The sequence below is a fragment of the Xenopus laevis genome, chromosome 2L, assembly GCF_017654675.1.
Source record: "Xenopus laevis strain J_2021 chromosome 2L, Xenopus_laevis_v10.1, whole genome shotgun sequence".
Classification (NCBI taxonomy): domain Eukaryota; kingdom Metazoa; phylum Chordata; class Amphibia; order Anura; family Pipidae; genus Xenopus; species Xenopus laevis.
In genome coordinates this window covers 98,800,892-98,823,407 of record NC_054373.1, presented here as the reverse complement: position 1 = coordinate 98,823,407, position 22,516 = coordinate 98,800,892, and the positions used below count along the sequence as shown (strand labels likewise).

Sequence of the window (22,516 nt, the reverse complement as noted above, 5' to 3'; positions counted from 1 at the left end):
CTCTGATTAAAGTACCAAGAAAGATCAGAGCTAGTAGCTGTTAACCTTAACCTCATTAACTGGATTTTTCTGACAAGCTGTTCTGTTTCACTATTTGTATCATTAACAAAAAGGAATAAGTAGAAAAAAAAACACAAAGCAAAAAGCTATTTCTTCTAGTACATTACACTGACTTGACTTGCACTCCTAATTACTAAGAATTAACAACAAACTACAAAAACTTGCTAAAACTTAAGACGCGCTTAATTATCTATGGATCTCTCGTTCTATATCAAATGTGCACAGATATCAGTACTAAATTCATTTTTAATTTTGCATTACACATGTCTATCTATCTAATATGAAAATATATTTTTCTAGATTTTATTTGGTAAAAGCCACAGTTTTGTCCAGCCTCTTTATTTACCAATTCCAGGGCCAGGTTACAGTTGCAAGCGCAGCAGCCCCCATATGTAAACCACTGGCACAATAAGCATAGCTATAATCTAGATGCCTCTAATTAAATCAAAGTTCTCAATATATACAAATACAGTGGGTTTTGGATTATTTAGTGTGTAATTTTTGGACAATTCTCACTTCATTGTGTGATAAATATGACCCTATGAACAATATTGGCACATGCAATAGTAATACATTTTCATTTGTAAATGAAAGTCAAACATTTCTTAGAAATGTTTCAGAACTGACTGCCAACATTAAACCTGGCATACAGTTTGGCACACTGAAGCTCAACAATAAGGAAAAACATCTTGAGCTCCAGAATGATTCCAATGTAAGTTTAGGAAACATAAAAGTTGAACACTGTGTACACTAAATCATGCCACCTAGTACTTTGTTCTAACTGCAGTCATGGGGCTGGCAATTCAAAGCATTGGCGTAACTATAGAGGAAGCAGAACCATAGAGGTTGTAAGGGGGCCCGGGGGAAGGGGGGGCCTGGAGCAGGCTTTTAGCAGGGGGGGGAAGGGGTGCTTGTTGCCCCTCTGACAGTTTACTTACATTTTAGTTATGGCACTGATTCAAAGAACAAGCACAAGTGAGGCCGGCAAGACAAGTTGCAGGCCACAACAGGGTGTCTTTCCTTACCACCTTCTCTATAGCAAGCAGTAAGCACAGGACTGACCTGTACCCCTTGATGCTGCTCTCTGCACTGAGCACTAGGTGCAGAGTGCAGCATTCCACCTTGGTGCAAGTGCCATAAACACCAAGGGGATCAGTAAATGACCCCTGAGGTGTTAATAAAAAAAACTATCACCTATATAAAAAAGCCACTGTCAAGAATCATAAATATCTATAACTGTCTCAGCAACTAATTACTGTATATCTAAAGTAAGCCTATTTTCCTAGGCACATCAAACCTTCTAAGCCTATTTTGCTGATTAGGGTAAAGTTGGGTACTTTTACATAACTATGTATTAATCTGCCGCTGTAACATCCTGCTTCAAAACCTTCAATAATATTTGGTTTGTGAGATATAAATTAGTTTCATTTGTAATAGAAAGTACATAGGTCTAGGCTCAATTTAAAGACAGCAATGCAATTTTTCCTCTCTTATGCCTTGGGGACACACGCGGCCTGAACAATTATTTGGATGCTGCTGTGTAAAAATAGAACCACTTTATCACGATAAACACATTATTTTAAAGGAACCGTAATTGATATGATACAATGCTGTAAGCACTTTTGGAAAAATGTGTCTGCACACAGGGCTCTGCTTTTCATTACTGACAAAGGTAGACAGTCTGCATTTGCCAAAGACAAAACAGGAAGAAATTTGCTTCAAAGTCAAAATAACAAATTTCTTTTGAAACGCAGGCTCTGCGGAAGCTATAAGTTTCATTCATGCAAATTGGGAATGCAAACTTGCTGATACCTTAAGTGTGTAGCTTTACAGTTTTACTCTGTGCCTTTTCCATAAGCCTAAAATGAAACAATTCTCTTCCAAGATCTTTATAACCCCAGTCATCATCTTCATCATTAATTTATATAGCTCCAGCATGATTACAATTAACAAGGGAAGAGAATAAAATATAAGGATTACAGGGGTCTATTCACATAAGCTTACAGTCTAGTTTTCAATCTATTATTTCCCTGTTTCAAAGACCTCTGGGAGGATGGCAAGGCACAGTCTGGAATCCCCATTGACTAACTTGAAAGCACAAGGTTTGCAGCATGCTGCTTTTTAAATATTACAATAAGGGTATCCTGTTTCACCAGGGCACACATTTATGTGAGTCAGTAATCTCAAAGCCCTGGTAAAATAGCAGTTTTGTAACAGACTGACAATAATGTTGTCATAGCTATGATACAATTTCATGAGTCACTACTGGAAATAAGTGATAAGGGTGTTTTTTTTTATCTTACAAATGCCTATAAATGACATATTGAGTTTACCCTTACTGGACAAATTGAATAAAACTTCCAGTTGCAGGTACATCAATGGGATTAATATTTTGTTGAACAAATTGCAGCTGATCTGTCTTGATTATTATTATTTGCTAATTTTAAGGTTGTTTTATTGGTAACCAGTAATAAGTGTTAAACATGCAAAATTGTATGCAACCATAAGCAAAGGTATTTATGCCTTTTACAATTTGCACCTAGCTTTAAGAAAGGGGCACATCAACAGTAATTTAATGAAGATTTGTATATATCTTTTTTATTATATATATTTTTATATTATATATTTATAATATCCTAAAGTTCCCTTGAGTTTTCAAAGATTGTATACAGTATATGACAATGGTTATTTCAGTCCACCAGCTAATTTTGATTGCATGAGTTACTACAAGCATACACAGATGAACCTTATGCTAAGGGGGTCATTCATTAAAGTCAGATTTTATCTCAATATTTCTGCTGCAAACTCCGATCAAATCTGCTTGGGTTTTTTACACTTATTTATTATTACACTTATTTATTATTACATTTTCCAGAAAATTTGCTTTTGCGGAAAAAAAACAAATTTTCACTTTTTTTTGGATTTTTCACCCGAAAACTCAGATTTTTTTAGAATTTTTCACCCAAAATCTCTGATTTCCTATGTTTTTTGACCGAAAACTCTGAAAACTTTGGGGTATTGCACGAAACCTAGCGCACATCAAAAAATCATTGTGATTTCTCCCATTGACTTACATGCAACCTCGACAGGTCTGACATGATGGATTTTCTCATTCGGACTTTTCCATCCTCAGAGTTTAATAAATTCTGAAAAATTAGTGATTTTTTTAAAAGTCCAAAAAATATGAATTTTTCATGATTTTTGCATTTTGAGTTTAGTAAATAACCCCCTAAGTATAGGCCACAGGGACACAAGTGGGACCTGACATTAATTTCCATGGTTCAATTAGCATGTTGCGGCTACACATACAAGAAGCTCTAAAAAATGCAGGTAAGCATTTAACGTTGCCTTTTATTTTCTTGTGTATTAGCATTCTTATCTCAACAATATCACAACTGAACACTGGATTAAATAATTTTGCACCATAAAGCCCATGAGCCTATTATTTGGTTTCCCTAGGATTTGCTTGACTCCTTCATTATGGATTAGGCCCCAACTGTCTGTAAACATAGAAGATTATAATATGTTTTAAGAGAAGCTCTAATTAAGGGTTCATCTAGAGAGAACCCAGGAGCTGTAATTACTGCAAAACCCAATGAGAGGAGGTTATTCATAGCCTAGAATAGAGGCAAAACATGTTGGGCTAGAAACACAAAATCCTATTCAGAACTGATCCAGCCAAGGGGGGGGGGCTTTGTTTATAAGCACCATACAACAATTTAGGAAGTTTCTTTATTATTTTCTTCTTAAGAGCTTCACAAAATTGTATTCCAGTGTGGGAAAGAAGGGTCATAGTGAGCCGCAGGGCAGGGGGAAAGTGGCAACAAGTTGGGGTTCCTGTAATATTTTTCTTTTCTGATAGCTGACTGATTCATAAGGCAAACAGAGAAATAGTACAAAACATTAACTGAATTTAAATGAGTTGGCATTTTGTATTACATTGTTAAGGTTTTATTCAACATTGACTAGTTTCATGATAATCTATAAAATACACATACAACTCGGCAATTAAGACACTAGGGGACTACATTGTTGTATACAGTGGGTTTCAGATAAAATCTATGGCCACTGTGACTACATACTCGGTAAAGTTAGTTCTACAGGGCAGGGACTTCCTTTCTTATCATTTGGCATATTTATACTTATTTATGTATTTATTTCTTTATTATGTCTGTTTCCCTGTGTCTGTTTTTCTATTTTGTAATATTATACAGTGCTGTATATCGCAGTAGCGACATATATAAATAAATGTATACAATACATACAAGGTAACACTTAGGGGGTTATTTATCAAGGTTTAAATTTATCTCAATATCGGCTGCTACAAACTCCGATCTAAGCCACTCGGGTTTTTAATGCTTATTTATTATTACATTTTCCCAAAAATTACCTTTGCGGGAAAAAGCTCAGATTTTCGTGATTTTTTCACCGAAAACTCTGAATTTTTCAGAGTTTTCACCCGAAAACGCCGAAAACATTGTGAAATTGACTTTTATGCAACCTCAACAGGTTTGAGATGCATTGTTTTTATATACGGGCATTTTAGCCCCCGGGGTTTAATAAATTCCAGAAAATTCGTGATTTTTTAAAAGCCTATTATAACACAAAAAATCACGAATTTTTCGGATTTCGGGGAATTTTGGGTATTCGGAACTTAGTAAATAACCCCCATATAGTATCTAATCCTGGGAAATTTTGTGAACTCAAAACTACTAACAATAGTTCCATCAGAGGGCAGTACTATATTTGACTCTGCTGTCTCACACTTTTATGCTTGGAGTATGGAGTATGAGGTTTAACGGGTTAAGGAGGAAGTTATTTTTTATGAGGCCTAGTTAGCATGAGACACTCAAGTCACAGCAGTAAATAAACAACTAACAATTAAGATATGGAAAGCTGCCAATGAGCCATGTAAACAAAAGTGATAGTTTTAAATTGCCATATACAGTACCTGGAGACAGAACAGGAGCCTCTGTGTGATTGAAAGGGAATTTACAATGCTGATTGCGACATAACTCTTTGATAAAATGAGACCAAAACATTGTTTATATGTCTTTATCTTAACATCCCAAGTCTGTAAAATGTGGGATTCATGGATTCAATTGTAAGGCGGAACATTTACAGAAGAACTTGGTGACTTGTGCATGTATTTTAACAGGCTTTTGTAATAAAAGGTGCAACGTTTTCCAATGTCTAGTGATGTATAACAACCAAGCAGATGTTTTTTTTCAAACACTAGTAATTGCTACCTGATTATTTTCTATGGGTTCAGCATAACAGTTCAGCATTCATTTGAACAAATTAGTCATCTGTTGACCTGGTTTTGAAATGTAACCTTGGAAGCCCCTTCAGTAAATGGTTTCTGGATATCTACACAGAAACCCTGTTTGATAGATCAGTAATACTGGTGGACCTGTCAAAAATGCTCAAACCTGTAAGCTGATCATGAATGAGACATATTGGATTGACTGTTCATATTGGATGCACATACTGCCTATTTACACCAAATATATTGCTGGAAGAAAATACACTAGATGCTTTCTTTACTAGTTTCTTTAACATTACTGATTTCTTTCATAATGGAAATCCTGGGCATATGAACTGTTCCTAAAGAAAGCCAGATACCTATGGGCTTGTTAATTAAAGCGCTATAATATCAGATCAGATTTTAAACGCTAAATCCAATAAAACGCTTTTATCTTCAGTGTGCCTTTTAGATGACTTTACTTACACAACTAAAATATACTTAGTATTATACTGTATGTACGATTGTTTATGGTCTCCAGAATATCTTCCTAATTAGAAAAACATTTTAAGGTAATAAAACTCAATAAACACTTGTGTGGTCTGGTATTAATATGTTTCCTTACTGTATTGTGGTTTGAAAATTAAAGTCCATTACAAGTTAATGTGTTTACAATTAAATAGTCTCACCTTTTAGAAGTCAGTAACGTACATTCAGATGCCTGAGCTCATTGTATTGGTTGCTATGGGTTATTTGGATCAAGACAAACTTTGTTCATGTTACAACATAACCCCCTATAAAATCTATAAAATCTCTTGCTCTGCCACGAAACTAGGCAACTGAAATTATTATCATAAATGAGGTTCAATGTTGATAAATGCAAGGTTATGTACTTTGGCAAAAATAATATAAATGCAAATTATACACTAAATGGCAGTGTGTTGGGAGTTTCCTTAAATGAGAAGGATCTTGGGGGTTTTGTAGATAACAAGTTGTCTAACTTTGGGCAGTGGCATTCTGTGGCTACTAAAGCAAATAAAGTTCTGTCTTGCATAAAAAAGGGAATTAAATCAAGGGATGAAAACATAATTATGCCTCTTTATAGGTCCCTGGTGAGGCCTCATCTGGAGTATGCAGTGCAGTTTTGGACTCCAGTCCTTAAGAGGGATATAAATGAGCTGGAGAGAGTGCAGAGACGTGCAACTAAATTGGTTAGAGGGATGGAAGACTTAAATTATGAGGGTAGACTGTCAAGGTTGGGGTTGTTTTCTCTGGAAAAAAGGCGCTTGCGAGGGGACATGATTACACTTTACAAGTACATTAGAGGACATTATAGACAAATGGCAGGGGACCTTTTTACCCATAAAGTGGATCACCGTACCAGAGGCCACCCCTTTAGACTAGAAGAAAAGAACTTTCATTTGAAGCAACATAGAGGGTTCTTCACAGTCAGGACAGTGAGGTTGTGGAATGCACTGCCGGGTGATGTTGTGATGGCTGATTCAGTTAATGCCTTTAATAATGGCTTCGACAGACATAATATCAAAGGCTATTGTGATACTAAATTCTATAGTTAGTATAGATATGGATATATACGTACGGGACCTGTTATCCAGAATGCTCGGGACCTGGGGTTTTCCGGATAACGAATCTTTCCATAATTTGGATCTTCATACCTTAAGTCTACTAGAAAATCATGTAAACATTACATAAACCCAATAGGCTGGTTGTGCTTCCAAACAGGATTCATTATATCTTACTTTGGATCAAGTATAAGCTACTGTTTTATTATTACAGAGAAAAAGGAAATCATTTTTAAAAAAATTTGGATTATTTGATTATAATGGCGTCTACGGGAGATGTTCATTCCGTAATTCGGAACTTTCTGGATAACAGGTTTCTGGATAACGGATCCCATACCTGTATATGATTTATAAGAAAGTAGGGAGGGGTGTGTGTGGGTTTTCATTTGGAGGGGTTGAACTTGATGGACTTTGCCTTTTTTCAACCCAATTTAACTATGTAACTATGTAACTGCATTGAATGGCATTATCTATATTACAGATTTCATGTGTGTCTCTAATGTTTTGCATTTTTGTTTTACTTGCTGGCACTATATATATTATAGCCATTCCAATTATAACCGGAGTTTTATAATGCTTGGTGGGCCAGGAAATATTTACAGCTTTTTGTTCCCTATTGTTAAAGCAAATGAAATAAAAGAATAACATGGAGGACTGTTTATGGATATATTTATATTTTATTTACTTGAAAAATGACAAAGATTCTTTTTTTGGCTATCTTTTGACTTAATCACTCATTTCTGTGGTGTGTTTAATGGTATTTAAGAAATTTTATGCAGGATTTTAAATGCTCCTCAGATTACAAGAACTCATAAAACAGAAAAAAAGCTTTTATTTTGCCTCTGCATATTGAACTAGTTCTTTTTTGGACAGTTCTATTGCTCAATTCACGTATTGATAGTGATCGACAGCTAACTCAGACGCCCTGCATTGTTCCCTGCTAATAAAAAGGAAAATTGTTGGCATCTATCTATCTCAAACATATAATAATGTTTAATCTCTGTACAAATCCAAGTGTTAGCATGCGTTTCATCCCAGCCACTGACTGTCCAGATGTTTTGTTTGTTACTAGCCTCTGTGACATGTTTATTTTTTTTACTGTGCTGTCTGTAGGTTTTCCTTATTGTGTAGTCTGTTCAGGCAACACAAGGCACTTTAACCACACAAGTAGCAACATAGCTAAGCCATTTTTAGCCAACATATAGAATGATATATACACGCAGAGTGGTCATTTTTACATTAAAACTTACATGCAAATTTAGAAAAACACACATTTCCCCTATTTTTTGTAAGTTCTTATTTAGAATTTCACTTGGAACCTCCACTTGTCTTTTGCAATTAGGGACAAGCTGTGCAAAAGCACATTTGGCTGGATTTTCCTGCAGTTGCAGGTTTTTGGCTCAGTGCCATTGCCTGGGTTGCATTAGAAGACTGCATATCTATGTGCATCAAATAAAATATTGTGATACAGAAAGCTATAGTCTTCACAAACCAAAGCAATAAGAAATGAATTGTGAATCACCAGGAAAAACAGAGAGGAATGCATTTAGCATTCTAAATAATAACTACATAACCAAATGTCCTATAGCAGTTACTTGGTTTTAACATATTTATATAACGATGGTGCCTTTAGTGGAACTGATTTTGTGATTTGTGAAGCAGGCTGAAAAATTGGGGTTCTCATTTTTCTTTATTTTCCCATGTGAGGTGTTTATGGATGCGATCTAGCTTTCCCTCAACCATCATATACTGTCTAAACTTTAATAGGATTTCAGCCACATCAAAGCTTTATATTCTTAGGAGTTTCTAATCTTGCTTTAGCCTTTGGCTCCCTACCATTACATATCAAGTCAATTAGTTAAGAAGTCATTAGCAAGGTCCTTGGATCCAGTAATAATGCAAGCAAAGGTGCTAAAAATCAACTTCCTTTGTGTTCCTAATGTTATGCAAAATTTTCTAATAATGCAGTTAGATGAAGAAGCTAAATGATACATATATATATATATATATATCTCTATCTATCTATCTATCTATCTATCTATCTATCTATCTATCTATCTATCTATCTATCTATCTATCTATATATATATATATATATATATTCTAGTTATTTGTTAACTATAATGTTACTGTAATCAGTATTTTTTTTCTGGTGTGTCAGACATCTCCCATCTCCCACCAAAGCAGAGATCATTTAGCCAATATTCTCCTTGCTATGTATTAACTGGGGCATATTAAGTTACCTCTGGCAAATTTTCTCCAGTGCAGAAACCCATAGAAACCACTAAGTAGTTTACACTGATCCATACTGACTCCTGAAAAAAAATAGAGCACCCAGTGAGACAGAAATTAATGAGAATTTCAATATATCTTGGCAGAAAAGGTCAACCCTTTCTATGATCTATTGTGCGCACACATGTACTGCACTATTGTTTCACCCTGGCTTAAAGGGGTTGTTCACCTTTAAAGTAACTTTTAGTATGCTGTAGATATGATTTAGTGATATTCTGAGATAATTTGCAATATAATTTCATTTTTAATTATTTGTGTTTTTTTTTTAGTTATTTTAGCTTTTTATTGAGCAGCTCTCCAGTAACAAGAACAATACATGTGTAGCCTTACAGAGCATTTGTTTTTTTTTAGATTTAAAAGCTGGAAAAAGTCAGAAGATAAAGGCAAATAATTCAAAAGCTATAAAAAAGAAAAAATGAAAGCCAATTGAAAAGTTGCTAGAATTAGCCATTCCATAATATAGTAAAAGTTAACTTAAACGTGGCTTATATGTGCATTATCTTTCCCTGTAATACACCACTTCCACATTGTTTACATCCAGCTTTACCTTGTAAATGATAATATTTTTTATGTGTAAGTTCTAAAGTCAAAAGAAGTAGAAAAGAAATCCAGTAATTAACGATATCTACATTCCCAAGTTAAATAAGAAATCCCTACATTAATGATTAATTAGAAGATCTCTCTAGGCCTCAGTTGATGAAATCCTGTAAATTCTTTTATGGCATTTCTATTTCAGTTATTAATTGAGTGTATGTTACTTACTGCTGGCATGAAGATAATTAAATCATATAACAGCCAGGAGATGGTGCAGCAAAAAGCCACAGCTTATTAATTAACAGACAACATGGAATCTGAATCTGCGCTCTGATTGGCTGCCGTCATTGTCAGAAGTCATTTCACTCTTTGTGAAACTCACTATTTGTTTAACTCTCATAGCTTAAGTGAAAGCTAAATGCAAGATTATTTATTATGTACTTATTTATAACAGAGACCGTAACAAGTCCTATAGTCATTACTGACTAATAGTATATAATCAGAAATAACAGATTACAAGGCTGTTGTGGTGCAGGACACGTGGGAGCCATTGTTAGGTCTCCAGTCCTAGCATGGGTTGGTTTGAAGAGAGGTAAAGTGGGAGGGGCTTATAACAAAATTATCTGGATCAGGGGATGTTTGGGCATCCATTCTGCAGCCAGGGATGGTTTATTTAGAGACCCATTTTATTTATACATGAACCATATCCTACTAATATCCCAGGCATCCTGGGGGTGGGCACTGACAAATAACTAGCATGGAGCCCTATGATTTTTAATCCAGCCAGGGCACTGTCTGCAATGTGTGTATGGTATCCCCGTGTCTGCATGGGTTTCCTTTGATACCTTTAATACAGGCAGGTTAATAGGCTTCTAAAAAATGAAACCTAGTGTGTGCAAAAGTGATTAGGATCTTTGATTTTAAGCTCCACCGAGTCACTGAGTTTATGTGTATAATGTATAATCTCTGTATAGCGCTATGTGATATGGCAGAGCTATATAAATACAGAATAAACATAATAATGGCCCTGCCAGTTTAGTTTTTCATCATGAATGTCCTCCATCTGTGTTTTGTGCTCTGCAACTGTCTAACTCACCAACTGTAAAACAAGTTCACAAGGTTCAGTCATTTTAAATTCCCTGAGAATTGCAACACAGGGAATAAAAGAAAATATCACTGGCTTTCAACTTCCTCTGTTAATCAAAATATGTTCTCCTCAAGTAGAGGAAAGTGGAAGCATCCTGCCATAGTGCATCAGTCTCCAGGGAAGAAGCAAGCACAGATACAAGCACTACAGAGATATCTTCCCAAAGGCCATCTGCAAGCAGAATCAACCTGACAGCTGGTAGGAAAAGGAAGGCCCCAAACAGACCAAAATCTATGTTTCCTGCCAAAACTGACCTTGACCAAGTACTATGGTAGGAAAATAGTAGATTTGTGTGTTTTTAAAAAAGTGTATAATAATGATCAAACTGAATCACTTGTACTATGCTAATTATTCTACAAGCTCTCTGCTTATTTGCATCTTTATATGATGAATACTAAGAACCCAAGCCTTACAGTTGCGTCTATTTATATATTTGTGATAGTATGCTTGAGTATGCTTGAGACTCATTTCTAAACATGAGCTGTACAGTTATATTTTAAGTATCTAATTTGATTCAGGATTTAGATACTATTGCTATTTGCAAACATGCTATGCATTTATACATATAGACACCATGAAGCTGAACAAATCCTATTATTCCCTTACGGTTTCAATAGTTTTTTATTGGGTTTTTCAAGAAAGAAATTTTACAAACATTTCAATAATAAATGTAGTGAATCTAGTAATGTCATTACATCAAACATATACATCTGGGGGCAGATTTACAAAATTCGAGTGAAGAATTCGAATGTAAAAAACTTCGAATTTCGAAGTATTTTTTGGGTACTTCGACCATCGAATTGGTTAAATTCGTTCGAATTCGAACGATTCGAACGATTCGAAGTAAAAATCGTTCGACTATTCGACCATTCGATAATCGAAGTACTGTCTCTTTAAAAAATACTTCGACCACCTACTTCGGTAGATAAAACCTACCGAAGTCAATGTTAGCCTATGGGGAAGGTCCCCATAGGCTTGCCTGTGATTTTTTGATCGAAGGATTTTCCTTCGATCGTTGGATTCAAATCCTTCGAATCGTTCGATTCGAAGGATTTAATCGTTCGATCGAACGAAAAATCCTTTGATCGTACGATCGCAGGATTTGCGCAAAATCGTTCGACTTCGATATTCGAAGTCGAACGATTTTAGTTCCCAGTCGAATATCGAGGGTTAATTAACCCTCGATATTCGACTATTGATGAATCGGCCCCTTAATGATAGTAATCACAGCAACAGTAGTAGTTAGCAGTAAAACAACAATAATGATTAAACTATAGTCTACGTTATGATAGCTAACAATATTCACTTAAATCTATTATTCCCTTACAATGCCTGTACCTCACCTTAACCACATCAATGGTAACATAGTGAGTGAGTACTGACAGCCAGACATGTCAGACTGTTAATATGCTCAGAAATTGAAAATATATAACAGTAATGAGATCAGCCAAATTGCTTGACCAAAAAGCTTCACTTGGGCAAAGCAAAAAAAAAAACCAAGAACACACACACAATGTTCCTATTATATTTATGCTTGACACATACCTGGCCTAACATCAAACTAAGGACCTGCTGTAGTTTGCCTGGGACTGAGTATTCAATGTGTGCTTTTCCATTGTTATGAAACCATTAACCTTTTTATCTGTGATTTTTTAACTTGGCCTGTCAATGTATTTTTATGTGCAGAATGTTTTCTTGTACCATATCCAGGAATAACCATTGTCACCATTGTATTGAAAGCCTCTAAATATTAATCCAGGAATAAAGAAAACATGAAATAACTTGAGAAAACCATTTATCTATTGTTGAAGTGTATATTTAAAAATAAAAGTATTTTTGTTTTATTCTTATGGAGTTAATGAGAAAGACCTCAATCACACTCAGGGCTGGAACTAGGGGTAAGTAGAAGAGGCATGTGCCATGGGAGCCAGGCACGTATCTCATAAGCAGCTTACCCTTAGTCTGCCACTAGGTTAAGCCAGTGCCACACTGATTTCAAAGGGTGCTGATGCAGGCCTGTCTGTGCTCGTTTGCACACGGGCGTGCACACATGTCCTCATTTGCGCGCTGCCTGCAATGTGGCCTGCCAGGTTGCCTGGGGTGCCTGGCTGGCATTGCCCGGCACTAGTCACAGTATTGTAAAAAAGAACATGTTTTGGAAAGTGTTCCGCCTAGGGTGTTGGGACCCATCAACAAATCTGTTTTGGTGGCCCTTCTAACAAATAATATTTACATTTCTCTTCCTTGCCTTTTGATAATTAACTGCTTACATCTTCTATTAATTTATTTTCTTCCCAATCTCTGTTCAAGCCCTGGGGTCTGTTTTTCTCCTGTCTTTTTTTTCTCGGGTTTAGAACTTGACGCCCAATTCCAATTTATAATCATCAAGGAAATTAATATTTTAATAAAAAATGTATTTATATTACAGATTCTTTCAGGCCACATGCTGAGAAGTCCCCTAAATATGCTGCCCCCAGAAAATGGTTTGAATCTCTATACACTCCCTTTTCAGGGCTGCTCGCATTCACTCTTGTCTGGATACTCCCAAGTCTAAACCTTGGCAGGCTATGTCTTTTTGGTTTACCTTCTCACCGTCTCTGTTAGCTATAAGGTTTAAGAACAAACCTCAGTAAAATGTTTTCAGAAACTTGGCAGCGGTTGAAGCCAAAAGTTGACAATATTGGCCCAAAGTAAGTTGTTATGGAGGAGGATTCCAGAGGTTACTGAATGCTAATATATGGTTTGGCTGAGATACTATTAGTAATGCAGAGGACTTTGAAGACGCCAAGGTTTTGTTTTTGGAGTTAACCTACACTTATGCTTCAGTCAGAATGACCAATGTGATTATGATTATGCAATCTTTAACAAAAAGTGGCAAATTGCTATGCTATATGCATAAAACCAAAAGAAAGCATGCTCTGTGCTCAGCTAACATTATGTAGTCCCCGATTTGCTGCTCATATATACTTGCTAATGTCTCGGCTTTGTCAGGAAAATCTGATATCTGATGATTTGTAGTAACATGAAATTATGTGTGAGATGGATATATGAATATATGCAGCACCATTGTTTCTGGAAACCTGATGTTTTTTTTGAAACAAAAGTACCTGTTCATGCCGTTGTGCATGACTGGATGGGCCCTAAGAAGTTCATACTCTATATCAGTGATCCCCAACCAGTAGCTCATGAGCAACATGTTGCTCTCCAACCACTTGGATGTTGCTCCCAGTGGCCTCAAAGCAGGAGCTTATTTTTGAATTCCAGGCTTGGAGGCAAGTTTTGGTTGCATAAAAACCAGGTGCACTGCCAAACAGAGTTTCAATGAAGGTTGACAATCCACATAGGGGCTACCAAATGGCCAATCACAGCACTTATTTGGCACCCCAAGAACATTTTTCATGCTTGTGTTGCTCCCCAACTCCTTTTACTTCTGAATGTTGCTCACGGGTTCAAAAGGTTGGGGATCCCTGCTCTATATGGTGACACCCCAAAAATGCCTTTAGCCAAAAATGGTAAAAAAAATAAGTGGTATAATAACTAATAACCCGTCTATTTTTCCTAGAATATTTATCTGCAATAAAATGTTGATTTTTTTACTCTTACTAGATAGACTTTATTGCTCCCATACCAACTTATTTGTGAGGTCAGAAATGTGCCCTTTATTGTCTTTGTAGCTTGGCACCACAAAGGAGATCAGTGAATGCAATCCTGCTAAAAACCCAGCACACAAAATATCATATATCTGAAATGTTATTACCTTGCAAAAGCTTTTACATATTAATCTTCAAGGTTTACATAAATATCTTTGTTCTTTTTTTATTTAAACCATGAAAGTAAATTTGTTTTTCTGGCCTCAGAACTTCTTTATTGCATTGCCATGCAGATTAGATTTGAAGCCACTTTATTCTTATTGTTCTTGGCTGTTACATGAAACATAAAATAACATTACTTTTGCTCCCCTTACTGCAGAGGTAAAAAAAAATGAAAGCAAAGGATTATGGGATATGGTACAAAGGAACAGATTTAGTGCAGCCTTTCCGATGTCATTTTTATATAATTGAAACCGCATTAAAGTTTCCTGTACTGAGCTTTGAGGTGTGATAATGGTGACCATGTAGCACCTGAATAAATACAGCCCCTAATGAAACTTTAACCAAAATCTGCTGGAATTAATAGGGTGTCAGCCTTTTCTCTGCAGTGCCACACACAAAGAAAATATTTGTTTTATATGAGACCCTACTGAAGGAATCAAAGATGTGGCCTTACAAAGAAATAAACACTTTCCTGCATATAATTCTTCTAGTGAAAGGCAATCTCTTGCCAACTGCATATAGGGTTTGATTTAAGAATGAAGTCTGTCCAGTGAGGCTGAGATATGATTCAGATTTCTGGAAAATTCACTCTTTTGGCCAAGCCTATTTTTTTTTTAAAAAAATTAAATCTTTAGCAAAATTGAAAATTCAATTTATATTAATGTTGCAACTGCCTACTTGTTTTTTTTGCTTTTGCAACTGCCTACTGGTGGTCAAACACTTTTAACGTTACAGGAGACTAGCATCATCTGAAGAAGATCTAGGGGTCTGAATGCTTGGAAATCTCATGTTAGCTGCACAGGGGGGCCCAAAGCAATCATGTCCTTATCACCTGCCATAGGTAATTAAAGGGCTCCATTAAGACCTGCACCCACTGGTGTTCCCAATCAAGTTTTTGGACTGTGGGGGTGACCCTGCCCACTTCTGTTTTTTAGTTTTAAACTCAATAATTCAGTAATTTGACAAGCATGTAAAGTTGAAGCCAAGAACTAGACTTTTGTAGCCCTAGCCCTATATAAAGTTATACCTCTACATGCATGCATACATGTTTATATAGGTTTAGATTTCCCTAATTCTCTTTAAACTGTATGTATTGTGTGTAAGATACATTTAAAACAATGGCACATACCCAAAGGCAAAAAGGGACATGTTTTTTGGTTGTCTGGGGCCTATAATTTAACTGTCTAGCCTTTCCAGCCAAGAGAGGCAATTGCGCCCTGAGTAGTAATTTGAATATATATTTCTCAAACTTTGAATGTGCAAGCTAACTATTTTTTGTAAATAAGTGAAGGTGCTTATTATAGTTTTTCTAGTCAGTATAAACCCTTCTAATTCTCTTGTCTAGGGCAGAGGATGATGATTTTCATGACATATTTTTCGTTAGCCTTTCCCAGTGCTGTGATGTACTCTGATCTTAGATCATTTCTAGTAATGTGCTGGTGGCAGCTTTACTATTGTGTCCCTGACTTATGGTTTCCATTGTTTGATACAATCACAATAGTCTATAGCTCAGTCTCACTGTGCTTGTCATTGTACTACTGCTGTCCCTCAGTCAAACATGCCCAAATCCTCATAATCCTTTTGACATCATCATATTTTGTATTCGAGCATTTTCCATAGATGTTAAATATCAACCTGCAGGTCTTTCACCAAGTCCCCATCAAATTTGGAACACACCAAGGTAAGGTTTGCTCATTTGCACCTAACCCATATCAATTACTTCTTCTGCTGCCTCCTCACACCAAGCACAGTTTCATAAAGCATTTTTAAGGTGAAGGTCTCCTTTTGGGCAATAGTGTAAAAAACCTGAGGGTTAGTGATGTTTTTTGCACTTTGCATAATCCTAAGAAAGTTAGTGTACATTTCTTCACAAACACACAAACACCACAATACCACAATGCAACTACTCAAGCTTTCCTGTAAGTGTAGGTCATATTTCATTCTTCACCCAGACATGCACTTCATGTTTAAATATCCTCCTTGTGTCTTATGATAAATAACCTTTCTGGAACACACATCTTCATAGGAAGGTTTGCAATAAAGCCAATACTCTAGACCACCTTAAAAGTTATTTTTCTATAATCCATGAGGAATCATTTCTCTAGACAAACTGCACGTGTTTGGAAGTCCTCACTTTTCTTCACTTAATAATATGACATTTGGAATACCATTACGCCAGCATGAATGTATGCATGGCAACAGGTAATTCACTTTCAAGCCCTTGAATCATTTTTATGGATTTTGAACTGTTTCTTGGCAGCTCGTGGATGTGTCATATTTTTAGTATTTAATCACAGACCAGAAGTAACAGCAAACGGCTGCTAGGATTCCAGAGTATGAAGACAAAGAATAGGAAAGAATTATAGTAAAGGAAGTTAAATATTGCATATCCACCTTGCAGTGTATAAATTCTCACACCATCTATGGCCTCATTGTATGTTAACCCGTTACCTGTTGTGGGGCCATATAGAGTTCAATCTTAGCCTTATGGAAACTTATAGGAGGGCTCTATCATTGCAAGCAAATGTAAAAGTTAATACCTACTCTTGCACACAAACCTTGAGACTGGCATTACCGTCAAGTCACATGGTGAAATGTGCTGCCACGTTAAATAATGCTTTAGATCCAAATGCCTGTTAGAATAATTTCTGAGGCTTAAGGTTTTTTCCCAAACTCCCATGATGATAACCTCAGCCAGCACTAGGTCCCTGATGTGTGTTGGCTGAAAGAAAGGGTGGGAAGTCTAAGAGTGGGAAATGATTTGAGTCACTGTTGAGACTTTACCACAACGCACACCATTGAGCAGTGCAATACTTTTGAAGGATGATAATTGTGAAGGTTCAATCTGTGTTGTTTTTTACCGTTATGTGTTACATGTGCTCCCAGTTGACCAACCTCAGGGTGCAATTGGTAATATATTAACTAGTGCTTGTAGTACCAGGTAGAATGTGTATAAAAATGTAGTTTATGCAATGCTAGCAGGTAACAGCTACTATAGTTATGACCTAAGCTATATTAGTAGAGTACCCATTTACAAAACTAGGGCATAGCTATTCTTTAGCTAGCCATATTATTATGCAACAAAGCTGTAGAAGAAAAAGCAGAATATCCTCATGGACAATCCCTTTTTTCTGCTACTTCTTTCTTCAATGGGCCAACACATAAACAATAAAGTGAAAAAGCTTTCTGGGGCTCGCTGAAGGGTACCCTGAGCCAGTGTAGTTTTCAGCTAACAGGAGCACAGTCCCAGGGTATCAGTTAAGTGATTTACATTGCTGGGGGGTGCCTAAAATTTGGCGCCATCCAGTGATTTGCACTTTTTTTTGTTCTTAAAACATTCTTGGGCTGAGGTCCCCTTTGTGAACATTTATTTGGGCCCATTTATTTTACAATAATTTTTTTAAATAAATTTTACAAGTCTTACAAATATAGTAAAACTGAAAACTTAGGAAAGGGACCAGTGTAGAGTTTGGGAACCACTGCTCTATATCATTAAAGCCAAATAAGCACTTAATAAAAAAGAAATCAGATGAGCAATTGTGCATCCACCTCAATTTATGCAACATTCAGCCTGTAAATAACCTAGTTAATAGTCGTTGCTTTGGCAATTTATAGTTAGTATAAAAATGCAGACACCTGTACTATATTAGGTTCACTCTAAGACTTTTCATCAAGCAATTTCCTGTACAGCATCTCTGTCTTCGATCAGCAGTGCACCTGATGTGCAGCAATAACATGTAGATTGAAAACTTTCTTTTGGAGGGGGAGGGAATGATGTAACTATTACAGCAAATCTTGTGGTCACAGTTAAGCCATTGCTAACAGTGGTCTTCCATATGACCTTAGCATAGTGCACTGTACTTTTAGTTGACATTTGTGCAGCCAAGTACTAGCTGTATTTACTGTAGCTGACACTCAGGGGAAGCCTTCACATTACTGTAGATTCATGAGTGATTGCACTTTTGATAAGGCTGTGGGTCTTTTATGTCCAGCCAGTTCAACCCTGCTGAGTCACTCATGCAGCAGAGATTCTATATTATGCAACGTGACTCAAGTTTAGCATAGTATACTGATTCATGTATGGAAAAGTAGTGGATTAGAGCTAGATTATATCTTTTAATATCAAACTAAATGATGTATGGCATGGTGGGGCTGATCTGATCTGACAACAAGTATTATATTAGGATACCAAGGCCTATATTTTAGTTGCTAAAAATAAATTACAAATAAACAAATGTGCAAATAAATGGTTTGTACTTATAGAAATAAATATTTTGACATTGCCCCATCAAGTCACACGTTCTTCACAAACACAAAAGACAAAGTAGCAGGAAATATCTTTGTGATTATAGTACCTTTTGCAGCATAAATCTTCTGCATCTGCCATAACTTTCCGTCTCTCTGGGAAATGTTGCTAAAGAGGCAAACAGGTTTTAGCAAATACCACAGGGTTATACTCACAGCAGATCAATGATATAGATGTATGACAGATTTAATGAAGGCAGAAGTTTACCCTTACCTACTCACCACTGTGCAGAACTTGGCAGGTTGATGATACATTTTAAAGATTATCAGCGAGCGGTCCAGATCTCCTCCAGTAGAAATGTTCAGGCAGTGAATACTAAACTTAAATTCCTTATCCCTCCACTTATGTTATGCCTAAGGGAGAGCTACATCCAGCTATCAATCTTTAGGTGGAGCACAATGCTGCTCTTACTATCCAAGGTTCACTATCAAGTTTCTAGAATGTACTATGAGAAAGATAGTCTAATCCTTGTCCATGTGGTCCTTGTTTCCCAGCTTCTCTAAACAGGTTGTCCTTTTAGGGCAGAACTCTATACTGGGCCTTGTTGACACTAGGCTTTCCAGCAGACATCCACCAAGGTCAGAAGATGGAGGACAAAAAGAACCAGAGCTTCCCAATCACTATATTAAAGTGTAACATGAAAGGGTCATACTTTGCCTTTGTCAATAGTGGAATAAACAATCCCACAGGTAACTATGGATACAAATATCAGGACTTTGAAATACAGGGAAAGTTTAAGTAGAGGATTTCCAAACTATAGGGGAAGTTAACTCAATGGGTCATCTTTATGGAAAAAAACTGTTTGCCAGTCATTACCAAACCAAGTCAATATTAAAGAGAAGCAATGTAAATGATTATATAGTCCAAAAGTAACACCAACTAAAATAATGGAGCTATAAGAGTAATTTACATATAAGAGTAATTTACATTTGTTTAATGTTTGTACATTCAGGTGCAGTGACTGGATTGTATGTTTAAATATAAAAATAAAAAATGTGTGATAAAAAAAATAAACAGATTGATGAAATTATTTTCACCATTAAACCCTAAAGATATAAAAGCATGAGAACTAATACAAATAACGGTTTGCAGCTGTTCATTGCACTGGTTAGCCAGTAATGTCTGGTCTTAATAATTTTGCTTGAAAAAAAAAACACTCTGACTTTTTCAAACATTCTGTTTTCAAACATAAAACTTAGAATATCAAAGAATCAAGGCCTCTAATTTCTGATGACACAAAAGTGAGGCATGATTATACAGGATCAAAAGGGTTTCTCACTGGAGCATTTAGTGTCAATTGGCTATGAAAAGAGGCCTTTGTGGTTTACTCTTAAATGTTGTGGGAATATTCGGATTCATTGCATAGTAAACTGAAGCCTGAACAAAACAGACCAGTGAGCAAATTAACTGCAAGTATGGGGTCATAAGCTGATCCATGGAAGAATATGACCAATCAATAAGTGCATTGGTGAAATATCCAAATCATGGCCAGAATGGCTGCAGGATTTTCCCTGTAAAAAATCCAAAGACAACTGCAGACCACCTAATTATTCTTTATGAAACTTTTGCATGAAAGTATCATAGTTCTTGAAACTTCTGGACTTTTATATATATATATATATATATATATATATATATATATATATATATAGTTGTGTGTTGATCCTATAGCATTCCTGACTCTTATCATGTCCAAACCTCAAATTTTCATATCATGCCAATACCTTCCAACCTATGATTTTCCCTTTGAACCATGGATATCGGCATTGCCAAACCAAAAACAGGACAATTGGAAGGTACTAACTATATACATAGTCCTGTTGGTTGGAAGAAAGGACAGCTTAGCATGTGACTACTCCACTAGTATGGAATAAAATTCTGTGACTGTTTTTACAAGGCAGAGACTAGTTACAATCAAAAACCTTTATAATTACATCCATGCTTGCAGTGAAATGATGGATATATTAATGCTGAGCTGTCCAACTTCTCCAGTTATGAGAATGCCAGTTGGAAAGAAAACATATCATTAAAGAAAATGCAGCTTAACATTAGTTTGGTATATAAAAATCCCTTTCATGCCAGCCAACAGCTTCACCAGAGACAGATGTACATGCACAGCCTGTGCCTTCCTAGCTCCAGCTTAGCCCCAAATCCCATAATTTCTATACTGTTTCTCTAAAGGCACTGCTTATTATTTCTCCATGTGGCTGCATAGTTCTTATTAAACTACAACACTGATTATTCTCAGAATTCTTTTATTTTTTTGTTGCATGTTGCATTTATTTACTGACATACCCACAAGCCCAAGTTTGCTTGGCACTTACACAGAGTGTGTTTAGACACAAGTACCTACCTAGTTAAGGCCATATAAAATAATAACAATGCATATAAAATAGATACAAAGTCAATGGAACAATGCCTGTAAGAATATAAATACAAACTTTCTTCTTATTTTTGCAAGCTAACAATAGTATTTAAAGGGTGATACTTGAAAAGTACATCTGCATTTGTTCGTAAGCAGCTTGATTTAATGTGTAAAATTTACAATGAGCAGTCGTGAGATTCAGCTAACCTTGATATGTTTTTTTCCAAGTCTTCTTAAATTATGTGAGGGTTTTATGAGGCCACTGTAATGAATCATTACTGCAAAGCCCTTGATACAATTTATGGATGGGCCTCCAAGTACAGCATTGATAAGGCCTTCTCATAGCTGGCAACACAGTTTCAGGGAAACCTTGAATTCATTGCAATGATAATGATTGAAAACACTATTTTGTTATTGTTTTTATTATTTTTTATTTATATAGCACCAAAATACCTAAAACTCCACATACCTAGATTTCATATCTGCCCAGGGAAACTCAGAGCCAAGATTAAAACAAGCAGCTTGATCCATTTTTTGTGTTTGGTATTCCATTCCCTGCACTCTAAAGACAATCACACAAGCTGGAACACAGCAGGTGGCTTTTTTCTTGGAAGACGAAACATCTCCACAGTTTCCTCTCGTCAGCACAATTATAAAAGGATAATGCTCCTCGCCATTACTGAAGGTGCCTGTCTTAAATTAGTGAAATTATTCAGATTTATCTGGTTTATAGACAGCTGCTATGCAATTAGAACCCAGTGGGAGGTAATTTAAGATGCTGGTACTATTCACATACCTGCACAGGCAAAACATTACAAATCTTTTTTCTGTTCTGATGGTATTCTCTCCAGACTGACAACTTTGTAAAAAAGTTTACCATTATTGGACAGTATTGCAGTACAACTATACACATTATCATGCAACAGATGTTCTTCAGTTCAATGTCCACAGTCCTCATTGCCCATCTTTTGCGTCATATTCAGAACTCAAGTTGCTCTTGTAGTACAAATGTATAGCATCAGTTACAATAGAGTTTAAACTCTAAGGGCTAGTCCACACGGGGAGATAGCGACGCGTTTGCGGTCGCGGCGACAAAGCGCCGCGACCGGCGCAGGCGACAGTTTTGTATGGGCGCCTATGTAAAAACGCCTGTGCTAACCACACGAGGCGAT

General features: G+C 36.2%; 1 protein-coding gene across 3 annotated transcripts in view; it reads right to left on the bottom strand.

Moving 5' to 3' along the window:
- nhs.L (NHS actin remodeling regulator L homeolog) overlaps positions 1-22,516 on the bottom strand; it is a 121,513-nt gene that overhangs the window by 50,486 nt on the left and 48,511 nt on the right. The window contains 2 exon segments of one of the 3 annotated variants that reach the window (NM_001095113.1): positions 19,029-19,087; positions 19,201-19,412. The exons of the other annotated variants lie outside the window; for them this stretch is intronic. Coding sequence (NP_001088582.1) covers positions 19,029-19,053 — 25 coding nt within the window. The 5' untranslated portion in view covers positions 19,054-19,087; positions 19,201-19,412. 3 annotated transcript variants of the gene reach the window in all.